A 19995-nucleotide genomic window follows, 5' to 3' on the forward strand; every position below is an offset into this window, starting at 1 on the left:
ACAGGGAGCAGGGGGGTTTGGATAAGGGGGTGGGATCCCAGGGGGCAGTTAGGGGTGGGCTGGGTCCCAGGAGGGGGTGGTCAGGGGACGAGGAGCAGAGGGTGGTTGGATAGGGGGTGGGGGCTGTCAGGGGGTGGGGGTGTGGATAAGGGTTGGGGCAGTCAGGGAGGTTGGATAGGGGGTGTGGGTCCCAGGAGGGGGCAGTTAGGGGACAAGGAGAAGTGGAGGGTTGGATGGGTTGGGGGTTCTATGGGGGGCAGTCGGGGCAGGAAGTGGGAGGGGGCAAAGGCCAGGCTGTTTGGGGGAGGCACAGCCTTCCCTACCCGGCCCTCCATATAGTTGTGCAACCCTGATGTGGCCCTTGGGCCAAACAGTTTGCCTACCCCTGCCCTACAAGCATGTGTTGAAAAGGCAGAGACAGATTTTCTAAAAACCTTATGTTCTAAGATCAATAGAAATGTTTCTTTTTGTAAAATTCCAATGGAATTTTTTTTTATAATTCACATAACTACCATTCCCAGGGATCATTTCCAGAAGTCACATTACATAGTTGTGCCAGTTCACAAAGTGACTAGAAATCAACCATAAATAAATGTGCATTGACTAGTTTGTCTTTGTCCAAGCGGAGTGAAGTGCGAAAAGTTATCACGATTGATTCTGAAGGTTTAAGTTAGATTCTGAAAATCTTTGAACTTTAATAACATAGGACTTGATCTTCCAAAGTGCTGCATACCTTCAGCTCTGATTGAAATCAAAAGGAGCTAAGGACACTTAGCACCTTGTAAGAAACACTCAATACCTTGCAGGACCAATCCCCTAGTTATTAACAATATAGTTTAAAAATCATGCCTAGAAAATAAACTGTGTCCCTTTAAACTTAAAACAAATACTTGCACAAGAAGCAACACATTTTTAATCCAGCCAAAATTTTACTGTAAAACCTTTCTTTCCTTGGTTTTGTGCAAAAGGTTTTGGTAGTTTCTAGGGTATGCTATGGATTTAATAAGCTTTTCCTTTCCATCTCTGGTTGCTGTAGGCTGGTATAAAGCCTTCAGTGGAGTTCAATGGCTTGTTCTCTTATTTCTTTTATCATGATCCATTCAAATGGAAAGTTGTTAAGTTTCCAGTTTGAATTGATAGGCGCTTGTTTTCCATTGGTTGATATCTGCATTGAGCATGGTGCGCTCTGTGAAAGTTACATGTCCTTCTGCATCAATGAGAATGACTGTGTTAGTCCTGAAAGAAAATAAGGGAAGAAAAAAAAATTTAAACTTCATTTTTGTCTAACCATTTGCACAATAATACTTTAATCTAAATTTTTCCATTAATTTCGCTTGACCACAATAGCATCACATAGAAATAGGTCTGAAAAACACCAATAAAAACTCAGATTTGAAGAAGGATTAACTTGGGCTCCCCCCCACTACGTTCCACTGAATCAGACTCTGTACTATCTTGCTTCACTGCTGCACTTATTAAGGCAACAACCACACAAAGCTTTAGGCTGACGGATAAGGAGAACAATAAATAGCAGAGAAGACTAATGATAAGCTTTTTAATTGCTGAATATGTTCAAGTCAGTTCTAGCCTGAAAATAAATTTTACCTGCTAGCATTTAGTTGGCATGAATATTATCAGACACACATATCCTTGCTGATTATTTATATTAACTCACTTCTGCATTCTTCCCTTTTGTATCAAATGCCCATACAAATTTCCTCAGCCTTATTGCTCACCAGCCCAGAATACCACTAACCACCACCTGAGGACACAAGGTCATACAAAGAACCTCTCCGTTTCTCTCCTGAGGAGCACAATATCTCCAAAGAGCAATTTCTGAACACTGAGATGCAAGTCTGCTCACATACAGATGTAAAACTGCTATGTGTAACTCCACTGACTTCAGTGCAACTACTTCTGATTTACATAGCCAAAAAATCAGGCTTGGTGGTGAAGGCATGAGACATTGCAGTCCACTTTAGCCTTGATTATCAGCACTAATTAGTACAGCCATAAATCACAGATGTTCAGGAACATCTATGTACTGGTCAACTGTCCCTTATTGCAAACCCAAGCTGACCTCTGTTTTACATGAATTGCATTTTCACACAGGCAACTTAGTCTACCAATTCACTCAAAAGGATTGGCAGTCCACACTTCTGAGTTCCATGCCTAATGCTACCACTAATTCTGTGGCATGGGTCAAATCACCCCTGTTCACCCATCTGCAAAATGGGTACAACTGCCTGAATGGGATGTGAGGCATAATGTTTCTGAAGAGCTTGGCGATTGCTGGATGAGATGACCTGTGCAGTATTAATTAGAACTGAAGTCCTAAATAAAGAAACAGCAATGGTAAAAAATAGGTTAGACTAGTTCTACTTACATATCATTACATGTTTGCCACACACTTCCTATTCTGTCGTATATCGGGGGTTTATTCCACTTTGATTCCCACATTCAGAACCATTAATTGTGAATGGTGTGACTCCATGTGTTCTCTCCTAAGGCTAGTGATGTGTTAAGATACACATTGTCAGCAGCAACGTCTCAATGTACGTGTATAGTAATTCCAACAGAGATGAAAAATGCATCTGATATTTTCACGCAAGACAACCCTGAGTGTCTGGGATAATTAAGCCAGCAAGTTTGAGGATTTAAGTTGCCCTACGCTGAGAGTTGGGAAATACTAGACCTGGCATGGTGAACTAAAGTGACTGATGTATTGGGAATAGGTCAAAACTATGTCTAAATATTTCGTCTATGAACATCCAATGCCATTTCTCCTTTCCCTAAAATAGGCAGAGTACAATCAATGAAACAAAAACAAGTATTTCCCTCCATTATTCCTTCAGAACTTTAGTACCCAGTACATAAGTAAACTGGCCATGTTTCTGCATGTATTTTATTACACATCAAAGCAGTGCTCTGCATTTTGCAATGCAGTCAGTTCTCTCCAAATCAGTCAGTTCTCAGTCAGTTCTCTCCAAATCTGTTTAAAAGGTTCTGATGTTATTTTTTAAAACCCCCTAGGAAATGAGGACCAGCCATTTCAGAGACTACCTCTCACTCGTTTATGCACTAAGACAGCTAGAGCAATGGAAATGCCATGATTGACTGAGCCAGTGATTGCGGGGAAGCCAGTTTATTCTCCCAGGCAGACCCTTAGCTGAGGAATTCTCTGCCTCCAGGAATCGGCTGAGCCATAACCTTGCCATCTTCAGGTTAGGATGCAAGATGCATATCATGCAAACCTTCTCATAACAATAACTGATTCACAATGTTTACTGCTTTCTTCCTGGAGAGAGAAAGTGAAAATACCTCACTAAAGAAAGCAAGCACAAATTAGGAGAAGATGGAGCAGACCAGGATTCTGCTGATCATAATAATTCTTAATCTGTGAATATGGCACCTAGCTATTATAGTGATTTGACTATAATAAATCCCTAATATAGCTAGGCATACAATATACATTTTTCTTTTAGAATCAAGTCTATTTCTCCACTTACTTAGGTAGAAGAGACAAATAAAAAGGGTTATATTCTTCCATACAGCGCTATGTTTCCTTCATGTTTGGAATCAGAAGTTGAAGTGGGTCAGTATAATGTACCAATACTTTCTGATGTCCAATATAACTCATCACTTGCTAGCAGATCTGTCACTTTGCTAATATGCTGGCTCATGGAGCTGAGCAGAGCAGTAATAGACAAAGCTGAGATAAGTAGAGCAGGGTAAAATCTTTCAGGTCAGTAGTTTACTTGCCAAAAAATGGAGTTCTGGATTGACCGAAATTACTTGCAAATTCAGGTTGAAGTCAGCAATTGTCTTCAGCTGAAAGTATATAATTTTTTTCCCCAAAAAGAGTTGAAATGCTTTGTTTCGACATTTTCAAAATTAGTATTTTGACTTGGTTCTGAAACGATGTTTCTTTTCCAAATTTAGCTAGATTTAAACAAAAAACGGTAAAAATACCCAAAATCAAAATAAAACTAAAAATGAATATTTTTTTTGGTTAAATGATTCATTTAGGCAAGAAACGCCGAAAAAATACTGTTTTGGGGCCATCTGAAACGAGTCCCCCCCAATTTTTTTTTGGTTCAGCCACCAAACTGGAAAAAAAAATCAAAAATTTTCTGAAGCTGATGTTCTGAACAGGAAGAGGTGTGATAGTAAAAAAAGAGCATTTTTGAAAGGGTAAAGCTACTTAACTTTAAGGAAGTTATAGCTAACATCATTAGTAAGTGTGACAAATTGTAAAGCAGGTACTGATGGGCATTTCAACCAATGTCTGAGACACAATGCTAAGGAATAAAAGAAGATCACAATAAAAGAAGATAATCTATGGATTACATGTGACTAAACTTATGCATAGATATTAAATTAACTGAACAAACCCATTTTATGGTCTAGAACGTTAAATTTTATGGTAACATTTGACTTTAGATACATGTCTTGATACAACAGTTGCCTATTTTGCCTTGAAGTATTTCTTTTACCTTGTTCCATATCCCGGGCAACGAACACACAAAGCTGCATATTCGTTCAGTACATGTTGCACATGCTCCTTTCCTTGATCCTCCAATGCAGGATCCGGTAGCTGACTGAAAAAATAGATAGCACTATTACTCTTCCCCAGAATTAATACAAAACAAACCCTCCTACACGTACTAACTATAATCAACACACAGCTTGATGATAATGATAAAAAAGAAAAGGCAAAATGTCTAAGTAAAATGTGATTTTTAAAAAAGAAACATGAAAAGAAGGGACCAAAGATAAAAAGGTTTGTCAGCTGTTTCCAAGATAAAATGTCTCAAGGACTTAACCTTTCATTTAATCAGCTTTCTACTTATTAAATATTTGTAATTATTTTTCCTTTCATTGCTATTCCTTCCTTTCTGTATTTTTAGTGTCTTCTGAAATAAAAGAATACCCCTTTTATTGTCAAGTAACTTAAAATACAAAGTGTAAAAACCAAGTATTATTCAAGATGGACTCATGGAGATTTCTTTTGTTTTGGACAGAAACTTGTCTGCAACTTCCAAGAAACAGTTGGAAGAAATGGCAAATTATAGTGCACAATGCTTAATAAATTTCCAAAGTAAACAAGTTTGCCATGGTAAAGTGTATTGCGATGGTAAGGTGGTATTCAGATCTGTAAACTGTAATTAATGAAACCTCAACACCCTACAGAGAAAGAGTCCAAGGTCACAGAGTCCATAGCAGAGCTGGGAATACCACCTAGATTTCCTGCCTTCCACTCTTAACACTAGATCGTGGTCCCCCAAATGTGGAAAAAAATATAGCTCATGATGTCAATGACTGACAAATCAAATTGAAATTTGTAAAGACAAACTTAAAATATTATTTTCTGCACCCTATTGCTGTGTGTGGTTCTCTGCCTCTTCCATCCCCATCACTGCTCAAGTTTCTGCCTCCTACCATAGGCCAGCTTGTGTCAGTGTCTATCAAAATGAGACGAAGTTCAGAAGCCAGTTAGGCACTTGGGGTACGTCCATACTACCCGCCCGGATCGACGGGTAGTGATCGACTTCTCAGAGTTCGATATATCGCGTCTCATCTAGACGCGATATATCGAACTCCAAACGCGCTCCTGTCGACTCTGGAACTCCACCACCACGAACGGCGGTGGCGGAGTCGACAGGGGAGCCGCGGACTTCGATCCCGCGCCGTGAGGACGGGTAAGTACTTCGAACTAAGGTACTCCGAGTTCAGCTACGCTATTTGCGTAGCTGAACTTGCATACCTTAGTTTGAACCCCCCACCCCCACCCCCAGTGTAGACCAGGCCTTGGAGTGCCAAAGAAGAGAGTGGAAGGTGACTGAGTAATTCAGTCCTGTTTTTCTAGAGTTTTTCCTGCATCACAAAGAGAGGATGCAGTTTGACATGACTTTAGTTACTGTTATTGAAACAGTGTCCCAGATCACACTAGTTTTCTTTGGGGGAAATAGCACAAAGTCAGACTGTTTACACAAATGTGGAGAGAGGGAGTCACTAAAAGCATATCATGCATGGTACCAACAGGGGAAGAGATCCTAAGGTGGGCTTGTTGTGGAAATTAAATCTCGTCCAATAAACTTATTAGATAGCTCACAGAATTAATGCTTATGAAGTGCCAAATATTTCATATGAAAGATATCTTTAGTTCTTAATTCCTATTGGCTGCTTTGAAAAAAATCTCAGCCATTTATTTTTCAAGTTTTGAACTTTAAAGTTACCTTTAAGACACTCCCCTTTTGAAACTAAAGTGATACTCTTGATGTCTATTAGCACAACTGCAAGATCTTGAGTGCATGTGCATTTGAGTTGTGTAGTACCCTACAGGTTGGCTGTCTTACTGCTAAATTGCCCCAATAAATTTGTCCAAATAAATTTGTTAGTCTCTAAGGTGCCACAAGGACTCTTTTTTCTAAACTAACAGTACAGCACAGCAAGTTTTTTGAAGCACAGTGTTTTTCATTTGTAATATCAAATGCATAGTAAAAATAGCAGAACAGATGCACAACTTAACACTCAGTTCAGTTTTCTAAAGCCCTCATCTTGTCATGAGAAATTTTTCACTTCAATTGAAGCTTTGAAAATACCACACAAACATACTTAATTTTTTTAAAACCAGATTAAGCTGACAAAAAAGACAGGGAACTTCAAATCTGCATTCAAGAAAATGTTATTCAAGCGGAGGTAGGTGTTTAAGTAAGATAACTGCTATGGTCCTCATAGACTTTAAGGTCAGAAGGGACCATTATGATCATCTAGTCTGACCTCCTGCACAACGCAGGCCACAGAATCTTACCCATCCACTTCTATAACAAACCCCTAACCTATGTGAGTTATTGAAGTCCTCAAATTGTGGTTTGAAGAATCCTCCAGCAAGTGACCCATGCCCCATGCTGCAAAGGAAGGCGAAAAACCTCCAGGGCCTCTGCCAATCTGCCCTGGAGGAAAATTCCTTCCCGACCCCAAATATGGCGATCAGCTAAACCCTGAGCATGTGGGCAAGACTCACCAGCCAGCACCCAGGAAAGAATTCTCTGTAGTAACGCAGATCCCATCCCATCTAACATCCCATCACAAACCACTGGGCACACTTACCTGCTGATAATCAAAGATCAATTGCCAAATTAAATGCCAAAATTAGGCTATCCCATCATATCATCCCCTCCATAAACTTACCAAGCTTAGTCTTAAAGCCAGATATGTGGGCTCGGACTAGTGTTTTATGCAAACTCATACACTGTACCTATGGGCCAAAAATCAGGCTGTATTTACTACATACGTGTCAAGAGGGGCAGCTAAACAGTGTCACTACTGACCCCTGTCCTGAGCCATCCCAAACCTGTGGCTCGAACTAGGGCAACGTCTGGGATCAGGAGTTATGGTAAGCATGGTTTAGTTTATCATGACTTATCCTTTCTATATCTTGCATGCTCTACTCCTGCCCTGGGCAGGAGTAATCTTTAAGGAATAAGGTACTGATAAGTCAGAATACAGATCCACACTAATGCTGCTTTTGCAGTGATAATGTCATGTAGGTCTATATCTGCCTTCAGCACACACAAAATCAAATCAGTAGGGCTGGAATTTGTTCCAAGGGGGAGGAGAAGTATATTATTTTACCTTTACTTGGCTTTGGTTAAATATAAGCTGAAGCTTATCATTACTTGAACACAGCTTTTGTAGGTGAGTTTTAAAATGTTTGTAGTTCATGTTAAGTAAAATGTGGGTTATGTTCTTACGGGTCTTGATTATTCAGCACTTTAATGAGCTCCTGCACCAGGTCTTCTTTGGCAAGGTCCTGACTTTGCTTGATCACCTCTGTAAAAAGCTGCTTTCCATACTGAAGTTTCTTCCATGGAGTATCCAACAGAGAATTACTCAATCCATAGATTCCTGAATATTGAAATTAATAAATAATAAAAAAAACTTGGGGGCAGGTGAGAAAATGTTTGTTTGTGTTAAGCATTTCTGTGGGGTGAAAAAGTTAACATATATGCAACACAGCCAAAACATAACATTGCCTCATCCTTCAGGGTTTGAAGGAGAAAATAAATCAAGCCTTGTCAGCAAAACTCATCATAGACCTTTTGTCATCTTTTCTCATGCAAATTTGCTTATCTTCAGCACTTACTCCATTCCCATCTGCCCTCCCACCATTTCTGCCTCCAATACTGTAGAAGGTATTAACCCCTGTGGGAAAGAGAAACGTAGTATTCTAATAAAAAAATCAGTTAATGTAAAGTCTCATTTCCAGATGCTTAACTCTTCATAAAAAAAAGATTTATCTTTGTTTTGGAACACAAAATTTTAGTCTGGCAGTTTTACTAAAAAAAAAAAAAAAAAAGATATGGATCATCACACTAAGGGTACTAAATATTAACTGAATCACGGGATTTTGCCACAGCTATTAATGAAATGTAGGTAGAGATGTGAAATCAGGTGCAATTTCAAGAAAAGTTTTTTTCAGGCAGAAGACATTTTAACGGAAGTATTAGTATACTGTATAACCTAAAATTGAAAAAAGAAAAAAAAACCTCATAACTGACATTGCAGTTACTTCACAAAAATAAAACCAACAATACTTCCAGCTTTGAACTCCATCAAATAAATGGTACAAGGAATCATTAACAAGAGGCTATATGTTAACTGTTTTAGATTTAAAAAGTCTCATGCATTCACAGAACAATCCCTATGGATCACTTCCAGCAGCATTCTATCTATATAGCTGCTAGTATACAGAACCTTAGAAAAGATTTTCTGGTGATTTACAGTTCTCGTACAGATTTCATCACTTTTAATCTCATTCAAATGATTCCCTAGCTAATCTTTATAATTAGATATGCTATAAAACGTATGTCCTGGTACTAGGCAGGAGATTGGAGCTCTCCTAGCACACATTAGGGTTTGGTTATGTATTCCACAGTGTTAAAAAGAGTGATTTTATTTGTTTCTCAGTTTTATTCTAATCCTCATCTGCAGCAATTACAATAAACTTCTGGTTTGGTGATTTATGGGAAGGTATCTTTAGAATTACTTAGTACATTTTGCAATCTAGTCTATCCAGTTTATTCCTTTTAATCACATAATTCACTTTTCTCTCTGATGTGACTCTTGAATAATTCTGCACTCACTGATGACAGCAGGGAAGTTTCTCCTCAATGGTGCCCTACATTTCCTGGCAACAATCCAAGAGAATAAGCACTGGCTGAACAATGTAAAGATCCTCCCAAACTCAGCTCTCTCTTAGGAGGCGAGATCTACCGAGAATAAATTTTTTGTTGATATGTGGAGATCAGGAATAGCTCTGCTACATTCTGCAGATACCTGGTTGTTTTAATGCAATTATTTTTTAAACTGCAACAAGAATAAAAGTTGCTAGTCTTTCAGAACAGTATTCTCTCTCTCTCTCACACACACACATGTCTATTAAGTGTGTCAAGTCCCCACTTTTATTACTGGCAGGTTACCCCAGATTCTGAAGTGGTTTATCAAAGAAATGGAAGAGATTATATATACATTTTACCCATGCTATCATCCTTGGTTGCTTTCTTTCTACATGCTAACTTTTCCGTCAACAGCTGCCACTGTGACAGTTATGCTTTCATCTGGAAGAGCATGCCAGAGATTGGCACAGAGGGATTACACAGAATGCAACAAAAGCAGTCACTGGAGACCATGCATATCACCTCCACACTACACATAATATCCATGTGCTCCAGGACTACGACCTCCAGTTCTCTCCCCAAACAGCACGACTGCCATCCTGCCTGATGGTTTTTATTATGATTAATGATTAAATTTTGTGCTTTTGAAGGCAGGGGCTTGATATATAGCGAAGGCAGGCACTGCAGATGCTTTTCCAAATCCTGGCCTGCAACAGTTTTGTTAATCTGGTTCTGGGTTCGTCTTGTGCAGAGCACGCCAAACATTCTGAACTGTGTCAAACTAGATGGTGGTCATGAAGTGTGAAAGATATATGGACAAGCAGATTGCCAGCAAATTTGTTTGTACAAATCTTTATTTAAAAGGGTTAGGAATTATCAGCCTTTTTTGTTGCTGTTCAAGAGGATGTGTTTTAAATGAGTTATAATTTCCATTTTAACTATTTGCTTACTGAGAGTATCCCATTAACCTTATGAAAGGCAAAATAAAGATGCCATCAGCATTAAATAAAACACAGAGTAAACTGTTCTTAAAAGCTACATTGTTCAGAATGTTTTATTTTTGACCAGTCCAAAAAAAAAATTTTTAGTCTTTTGGTGTTGTAATTTTGGATTCATGTTTTGTAATGTTTACTCATTCAAGGATGAGTACATGTTTTGTCAGCAAATCTAAGGATTCATATAAAAAGAAATGTTATTTATGACATAATTGTTATGACAACATATGCCAAATTGCAAAAAAAAGGGGGGGGGTAAATGTGAGAATTTGAAATTAGAGAATTAATTTTGAAGGTACTATACTAAAGGAGGGATTTTCCAAAAGTGCTCTGCATTTTCCAAACATACTGTTACTTAGTACTTGTAGGGCCTTGAAGTCCTCGTCATGACCTACGGCCACACTGTGCTAGGTGCTGTACAAACAGAACAAAAACACAGTCCCTGCCCCAAAGAGCTTACAATCTAATTATAAAACAAACAGATGGAGACAGACAGGCCAAGTGGGGAGTACAAAGAAACAATGAGACACTGTTGTTCAGCATGATATGCAGTGGTCTCAGCACACCTGCAGCCTAATAATTGTCAAGTTTTTTGTAGGCATCACGGCACAGAAGAGATTTAGGGGATAATGATTTTGTAGATATTTATGGGGTACTCATTCCTCCCAACTGCAAGTAGCAGCTTGTTCAAAATTTAACAAGTGGGCGATGCAGGCTGGCATCCTATGCCAATTGTAGGCACGGGTCAACATCCTGATAGTAAGTGAGAGATGATAGCTGATGCCAATAGGAGAAACTCTGCTTCCATTTATGTCAGTGGGAGTATTACCATTGATTTCTATGAGAAGTCAAAGCTGAGTGGTTTTGAAAATATCACCCATAAAGACATAGGCCTCAGTTCTGCAGTGATATCAGCATGGGGAATAGCCCCACTGACTGCAGTTGGGCTCCACCTGCATAGAAACAATTGTAGGACTGGGCCATAGCATGAACTTTTTATTAACTAATGCTTCATTTATGAGTTTTCACAAAAAGGATTTAAAATAAAAGTTTTAAAACAGAATGTGCCATAAAATTAAAAAATTCAATTACTTAAGTATGTATTAGCCTCTCTGATTTTTCCTCTTTATAACTAAAAACTTAGAGCAAATAAACACACATTTCACTTTTTAAAAAAGGGCAACAATAATAGTCACAACTTTATAAAATAAACCCACCAGCATTTAGGAAGATAGGTTCTGGTTCTCCTTTGTTTCCATAGTAGCAAATTACATCTCCCTTGGTGGTGCTAAAATAATAAAATAAAATAAAAATAAATAATAAATTTTTCTCCTTGTGAAGTGACAACTCATATCTTTGATTAAGTTCTAATTTCCTGCAACCTTCAACACAGCAAGACATTACTACTATCTGGCTATACAGCTCAGAGATCAGTTGATTAGTTATAATCACCCTCCTTCCCTTTACAATCACACATGAAATACTTGCATCAATCTCACTTTTAAAAGTCATTGTAAAAAAGCTAATAAAAACTACAAAAATACTTCACAGGATGCTTTGTAACTTTGCTTCGAGAGCAGTGTGTATGTTCTAAATCAGTGGTTCTCAACCAGGGGTTATGCATACCCCTGGAGGTACTCAAAGGTCTTCCAATGGGTACATCAACGCAGCTAGATATTTGCCGAGTTTTACAATAGGTTACATAAAGAGCACTAACAAAGTCAGTACAAACTAAAATTTCATACAATGACTTGCTTATACTGTTCTATATACTATACACTGAAATGCAAGTACAATATTTATATTCCAATTGATTAATTTTTATAATTACGTGGTAAAAACTAGAAAGCAAGCACTTTTTCAGTAATAGTGCGCTGTGACACTTTTGTATTTTCATCTCATTTTGTAAGCAAGTAGTTTTTAAGAGAGGTGAAACTTGGGGTACACAAGACAAATCAGACTCCTGAAAGTAAAGATTCCATTACTTGGTAAGTGTTTTGTTTGTTTTCTGGCTGCCTGACTTCAAAAGAACAATCCACTGAGGCAAACAGCAGCACTTTTCTATAATTTCATTTAAATTTCCAGTTTGTTCTAGAAAGCAGGTTACTGTGGGCCATTTGACAAGTCATTTTTACACCTCCTCATTAGAAATATGATAGGACATAATATTTGGCTCTTAAAAGAGAAATGCAGCTGCAGGCTCCTTTCAATTAAGTGCAGCTACTGGATGTGTGAACTCTCTATATTTTTAATATCACTGGATGCAGAGTTTAGCAGACACCGTGAAATAATGTCCAGACTAGAACTTTTCAGGGCAGTCCTACAACATAGCTAATGAGAACTCTCTTGCTTGGCAGGGCTGAGATCAGCATATTTATATAGAATTCGAGTCTGCCTGAACAAATCTGAGTTTTAAATAGCCTAGCAGATGTTGGCAGCATGTCAAATTCAAGTCAAGTGACAAGGAAATCAGGCAAGTAATCAATTTTCAAGATTTTTATCTCTTATGGGAGAGGGAAGGAAAAAAGATCATAAGCTACCATTAGATTGTTCACTCTCAGCATCCTTCGTTCCCTTATGCTGACATGTAAAGGCAATTCCTCAAACTGCTATCAGTTTATTGGCCTGGACACAGCTATGAGATCATATCAAGCTGTATTTCACTCCAGTGATTTACTTCTTATTTACCATGAAAACAGGCATTACTCTAGTCACCAATAAATAAATTACAACTGTACTGGAGGCTTTAATTTATTATATACAAACCTCAGAAACATTATCCCCTGAGACAAGTTCTCTTTTTGGATTAAGAACTTTCAGCAAAATTGAATATTGTATGAGTAGGAGGCAGTATAGTACAGCCTATGAACCGTTTCTAGTTCCTTGTTTTTCCATCAGGTAAAAAGACAGGCACCAATAGCTTAACAACATCCCTCGCCACCGCCTGAAGTTACATAAGCCCTTTTTGGACCCATGCATTTAACCTTCAACAACGGAACTACAACCCTGACAAAGCTTGAAAAGCCAAATGGAATGCACAAGAAGTCACAAATAAACACCTTGTGAAAAACCCAATGCAGATGATCCTTGGCTTCGATCTCCCATGAAGTTCATGGGCAACCCTAAACTGTATCCGCATAAACCGTGCCAGATGCAGATACTTGCTGCAAAAATGGAAAATGAAATACTCTCCAGTGTGCAACTGTGGTCACCCAGAATGGACCATGGAACATATAACCCAGGGGTCGGCAACCTTTCAGAAGTGGTGTGCCGAGTCTTCATTCATTCACTCTAGAGTGAATAAATGAATTAAATTAATGTGCCAGTAATACATTTTAACGTTTTTAGAAGGTCTCTTTCTATAAGAGAAATGCGGTGGATCTCATATATCTGGATTTCAGTAAGAGATTTAGATGACCTTGTAAACTGGTATTAGTACAGGATGAAAAATTCAAGTGAGAAGTGTAAGGTTATGCATTTAGGGATGTCTAACAAGAACTTTAGTTATAAGCACCTCATTTGGAGTATTGTGTGCAGTTTTTCTCCCCATGTTTAAGAAGGATGAATTCAAACTAGAACAGGTACAAAGAAGGGCCACTAGAATGATCCGAGGAATGGAAGGATGAGAGAGATAGATATGATACACTTTTTATATATATCAGAGGGATAAATACAGGAAGGAGAAGAATTATTTCAGCTCAGTCATCTTGCAGGAGGTCAGACTAGATGATCATAATGGTCCCTTCTGATCTTGAATTCTATGATTCTATGATTCTATAAGTCTATAATATATAACTGAACTGTTGTTGTATGTAAAGTAAATAAGGTTTCAAAATGTTTAAGAAGCTTCATTTAAAATTAAATTAAAATGCAGAGCCTCCCAGACCAGTGACCAGGACCTAGGCAGTGTGATTGCCACTGAAAAATCAGCTCGTGTGCCGCCTTCGGCACACGTGCCATAGGTTGCCTACCCCTGATATAACCAATCAATGCTCAATTCACAAATACGAAGGAGGCATCACAGCAATACACTCTGCTACTCTAGACAAAATTATCTGGCTTAACCTAAATCTTAATGTAAAATTATAGTTGTTGCTCTATATTTACAGCAGTCATATGAAGAAGAATCAGCATTTTTCTTTTCAACATTAAGATGCCAGTTCAAAACCAGCCCAGGTTGATAGGAAAAGAGTTAATATAATCTCATGGCTGTTTGGGGATCACTCCAGTTCTCTGCAAACAGATGTCCACAACGCAAAGACACGACAACTGGGAGCCTCAGCATAGCATTGCCAATTGATCACTCCCTCACCCCTGTGGAAGCGCTGCTGCCACTTAAGCTGCACCCATGCTGTGCATAAGGACTTTGCATGAAAAATGCTAGAAAAGATTAATGAATACATTGCTTGTAAAATGTGCCAGAGTGAAGTTTCTGTATTTTTCCATTTAAATTCAAACTTCGCACTTTTCCATTTATAAATTAACATAGCTGTTTTCTCAACTTATTCCCTGCTTACAAAGTCATTTGTTTAGTGGGAGGATATCTGAAGTCGGACCATCCCACAACAGTTCTTTTCCCTTACTTTTATGGACAGAAAACATGCTTAAACCATATTAGGGAACTATGCTTTAGTTTAGGGAATCACGCATTGGGGTTGTTTACAATTTGAAATTTACTAAAATAGCTATTGCAAAATAGTTCATGTGAACACACTTATTCTGGAATAGCTATTTTGGTAAATTTCTGCGTATAGATAAGTCCTAAGTTTGTATATCTACCAGGAGTTAAATCATCACTCCAATGTGGTTGTTTTCTGTCCATACAGGGAAGAATAAGTGATGTTATAACTTGACTTGGCCATAACCATAGACTCAAGTGTACTAGACATTCCTGGGTAGTCTCCCATCATTTCACTACCACTGGCTGGATTAAAGCACAGTTCCTGGAGTCACAGGATTACTTCAGAACCTTAGCTTTCATTTAAAAAAAGAAAGAAAAAACTCTTTCTAGCCCACATGGCTGTGAAGGAAAACCTTAAAAATGTGGAGAGTCAACCAAAGCAGTGATGACTCCCTAAGTCTGTAGAGACGCGTAAATTACTGCCATTCATCTTAGTGGGTAAACTCAAATCTGTGCTCTGTCCTCCCTACACTCTCCAGCAACACCCCTTCAGCAGAAAACCATGGAAAGAGGGCTCTACCACCACTCTTCATGTGTCAGTAGGGCCCCTACTACCACTCCAAGTCCTCTGCTAACTTGGGTAAGGGCTGAGTCCTTTTCTCTTGGACAGATTCTGGCCCACCTAAATAGAAATGATCTATGGTGTGGGGAGGCCTAATCTGCCCAAAATGAGGTAGATAGGGCCACCACCAGCCCAGATGGTGGTTTGCGTGTATGACTCTTGACACCCGGGGGGGCAATGAGGACACAGTGACCCCTCACATTTGTGGTGTGCTTGGTTTTCAGATTGTCTTAATCTAGTCACAACCACTGATGCAGCTCCATTAGTAACAGTAATAATGACCCTTAGTACAGCCAGGGCTCCTGTGTTTTTACCACTGTCACCTAACCCACCTTAGAACAGGTCTAAACAGTAGCAAAAATGCCATTAAATTAAAGAACCCTAACGTAGACATAGCCCATCTTATACAAGGTTAATTTTGCAATATTGACATGACCAAAAAAAACCAAATCTAAAGTTTGAATCTGTTATTCTACATGAAGAGTGGCTACAGAATGGTCTCCTGGCTATTAGGAAAAGAGAACTTTCTCGGTTATAGCAACTTTAAATGTTGTTAGAGACAATATTGAGGTTGGCCACTCTAGAGATTTTCCTTTTAATATATGGATTTCATTAAGTAACAAAATACTAGGCTTTTAAATTACAATTCTAACAGAAGACATTCAAAACTTGCTGACAAAACCAGATGGAGCCAGAACTCCCTCTCCACTTACATTATTGACAGATAATACAAATAGCATTTATTTTCCTGACAGCAAACAGTTATGGGCAACTACTTCCAACTTAATAAGGCTTCTCTAGAATTGAACTCTAGGAAAGTTAATTAAAATTGAGCTCAATACTGTGTCCAGCTGTGCTGACATGACAGTACCCAGCACATCGAGCTTCTGGGCGCTGCGGTTATATAAATACTATTAACATGTATTTAATAAATTATTAAGTCTTCAAGTCCTAGCATATTATCAGATAAATTACTTTTGTTACCTGTTACAAATTACGTCAATACTGACAGCAACTTAGAAACTTCTGTAATATCAACAGTTTCAATGCATTCATATAAGGTTTGATCCAACTAACACCAAGACATGAAAAAATGAGAATTCCTCTACTATGGTGATGGCCCCAATATGAAATAACCAGCTGTATCCGATGGAAACCATTGTCAGATATCATCTGGAACATTTTATACCACATGACATTGAAGAGTCCAGACTTACAAGATTAATTTGACTTACACCTCTACCTCGATATAACGCAACCTGATATAACACAGTAAAGCAGTGGTCCGGGGGGGGGGAGAGGGGGGACTGCGCACTCCAGTTGATCAAAGCAAGTTCGATATAACGCGGTTTCACCTATAACGTGGTAAGATTTTTTGGCTCCCGAGGACAGCGTTATATCGAGGTAGAGGTGTATATAAGGATTGCTTTACAAGGAAAGTCTTCAAGAACTTAACATGTTTAACCCAAAAAAACTGCAAGAAAATTGATTTATGGTTTATAAACACCTGAATGGAAGTAGACCCCATAAGTAACTGGGTAGGAATCAGTTCATACTATGAGAGATGAAAACAGGCCTAAGATGAAATACAGCTTAGATACCAGAAAGGGCTTTTATACTCACAGAAACACATTAAAGTAACGTAGGGCTTGTCTACATTACCCACTGGATCGACAGGCAGCGATCGATCCAGTGGGGGTCGATTTATCACATCTAGACTAGACGTGATAAATCGACCCCCACTGGATCGATCGCTGCCCATCCAGCAGGTAATGTAGACAAGCCCTTAGGGAAATGCAACAGGGGAGGTCAGCAGTGTCACATTTCAATCTAGACTATATGCTGCATTTCGTTATTAATATTTTGGGGGTATTTGCTGAAAACTAGGCATTATTTTTGTGAGGCAAAGGATGGATTATAGGCTATGGTTCTCCATCTTTCTCTTTCTAGGTTAGACACTATACAAGTAGTAAGAGGCTGCACTTAGTATTACCATGCACTAAAGTGTTTGAGGGATTTTGCAGAGGAAAAAAAATCTCGATTACACTGTGCTCCCACTATAAGACTATTTAAAAAAACAACAACACTAATACCCTGAGTTAAGCCCTTCAATTACCCTTCCCCTAACTACTCTTCTGCCCCATTCCTCTTTTACATCCTTTCCCATTCTCTGACTACTGTCCCTTGTTGTCTTTGCTGACTCCCAACTCTGTGCCTTTGCTCATTGCCACTTATACTTGAGCATCCAGTTAATGCTTCTCCAAGCCTTCTTCCCCTTATCTCCTTGAGAAACCTAAAAATCCAAATATTCCATGACTTTCCAGCTATAAAGACCATTATGGCGTATTATGTTGTAACTCTGTTAACAACTTTGACTACTGTTCATCATATTTTTCCAACTATAGTACTACCCAAGTAACAACATGCATCTTGGGTCAAGTGCTTGAGCATAAAAGTTGCTCATTGCTACATTGTTTTCTTAAATTACAATGCTAATTTTAAAATTGAATTTCAGCTAAAAAAGCAGCAGAGTCCTGTGGCACCTTATAGACTAACAGACGTATTGGAGCATGAGCTTTCGTGGGTGAATACCCACTTCGCAGGACCCTTTGCTGCTTTTACAGATCCAGACTAACACGGCTACCCCTCTGAAGCTAAAAAAAGGTGCTTTTCACTTTGTCTTTTCAACCGCCAATCTCAGTGTTTTACAAAGTCATGCATCATTATTTCCATGTTACAGGTAGGGAAACTGGGGCACAGCTAATTCAAGTTACTTTCCCAAGCCAATGGCAGAGCTGAGACTAGAACTCAGAGCTCCCAAATCCCAGTTTACTGTTTAAACCAGATACATCTAATATAAGTTAAAAAGAGCAAACACATGGGCACCTCACAGATGACCTGGAACACTGGCAGGGGAGATCAACTGAGAGACTCGAGCTAACAGCAATTTGGAGTGGGGGCAGGAAGAGGTTGAGGGACGGGGCGGTAAGAGGTGAGAGGTGGCTCGGGGAAAGGGCTGGAGTGGGCGCGAGACCTGGGGTGGAGCGGTGGTGAAGGACCCCTCGGGAAGTAAGTCGGAGCCTATGGATGGGAAAGTCCTGGTTTGGGCTATAATAGAAGGATTTCAGATTGTCATTTTAGAAGAAATCAAAATAATCATGACTTAGTTTGATCTACAGCCCAAATTTATTTGGTTTAATTTTCCCCAAAAAACAGGTTTTTTTCCCCCCATGCACTAGGATCTATCTTCATTCATCAAAATTATGGCTGCAAATTCAGTAAAGTTGTTAAAAAAAATGTAGTTTCTTCACTGAAAAGGGAAATTGTAACCTACTTGAAATGCCTGTATTAGGAATATTCAGTAAAGGGGTTGAAGTAATGAGGGTGGTAAACAAGAGACATGATGAAAAAAAGCTTTCTATTTATAATGTAAACATCCAGGTTTTTTGCTCCCCCTTCAACATATCTCCGATACATATAAATCCTCTTTATGGAAATTGGTGGATGCCACAAAAGATTTTTCTTCGTCTTCTACTAGAGACACAATAATAAGGATAGACCTTAGAAAAAACTGTAAACTATTTTATGACCAACTGGCGTATGTGCATTGGCAATATCATTACCATTTCTTTTTAAAAAAAAGCAACATGGTATTTTCCACGGGTTAGTGAAAGCTCTGCTAAAAACCAGAGCTGGAAGAATAGTTTAGGATGACTAACGATGAATTTCCTCTTGTTTCCTAGATGGCAATGACAGATTCTCAATTTATAAATTAAGCAATTTTCATCTGTAGTTTGTCCATGAACAGTTGAACAAGTAGTCAAGATTCACGCTGTTGTGACTTAACATATAAATCTTTTTAAATTTTCTGATTAGATGAGCTTAAGTAAAATAAAAGTTACCTGTGCAAATATCTGCAGTCACGAATATTCACTTATTTTGCTATTTGCAGAGAACATTTCTGTCAGCACACTTGTTTGCAAGAATACTTGCAAAAAAAGAAAACGGCCACAAATAGTCAAAGCAGATGTTATTTAAAAAACAGACACAGGAACTGCTGAAGTGTTCTTTCAGGAGCTACATAGTGATGAACCTCTATTTTCTTCTCCTGTTACTAGCTCCTCTGATCACTTGCTGGGATATTTTGTAGATAAGCCAGATGGGCTCTATGACAGCCTTTCTGGCTCCAAGTATGAGAGCCATTGGCTCCCAGATGATTTTGTACTGGTTGGAGTCACTCTGTTTTCTGAGGATGGCTGTTTTATGGCTTCCCTGAAACCTTGATCCACATCACATTTGATTGTGTAAAGCAAGTAGCATATCTGAGCTGAGAAGATTTATGAGCATTATCAACAACCATCAGGCAAGAGGGAGAAAGTGTCAGCCATCTTTAAAAAAAATCCAGTGGTCCCCATTTAGAGGGACCCTCAAAAATCTTTCCTTTTGAGGGAAGGTGATTGGGAAGCTGCTGACCATTCACTTCCAGAAGCACTTGAAATCTGGTAACATCCTATGTAATTTCCAGCCTGGGCTTCTTCTGGGGAAGCATCTGTACTTGTTAATTTTAGATTAGGG

At 38.8% G+C, this 19995-nt stretch overlaps 1 protein-coding gene across 8 annotated transcripts in view; it reads right to left on the bottom strand.

The window, feature by feature from the left end:
• Positions 1 to 268: 268 nt before the first annotated feature.
• The window catches only part of TANGO2 (transport and golgi organization 2 homolog), a 70749-nt gene continuing 51022 nt past the window's right edge, over positions 269 to 19995 (bottom strand). For all 8 annotated transcript variants that reach the window (XM_039505603.1, XM_039505605.1, XM_039505604.1 and 5 more), the window contains 4 exons: positions 11395 to 11465; positions 7758 to 7911; positions 4497 to 4601; positions 269 to 1236 (listed from right to left, as the gene is read on the bottom strand). In XM_039505603.1, the coding sequence (XP_039361537.1) occupies positions 1116 to 1236; positions 4497 to 4601; positions 7758 to 7911; positions 11395 to 11465 (451 nt within the window). In that variant the 3' untranslated portion in view covers positions 269 to 1115. The remainder of the gene's footprint in view (positions 1237 to 4496; positions 4602 to 7757; positions 7912 to 11394; positions 11466 to 19995) is intronic.

This window comes from Mauremys reevesii, linkage group 18, assembly GCF_016161935.1.
Source record: "Mauremys reevesii isolate NIE-2019 linkage group 18, ASM1616193v1, whole genome shotgun sequence".
Classification (NCBI taxonomy): domain Eukaryota; kingdom Metazoa; phylum Chordata; order Testudines; family Geoemydidae; genus Mauremys; species Mauremys reevesii.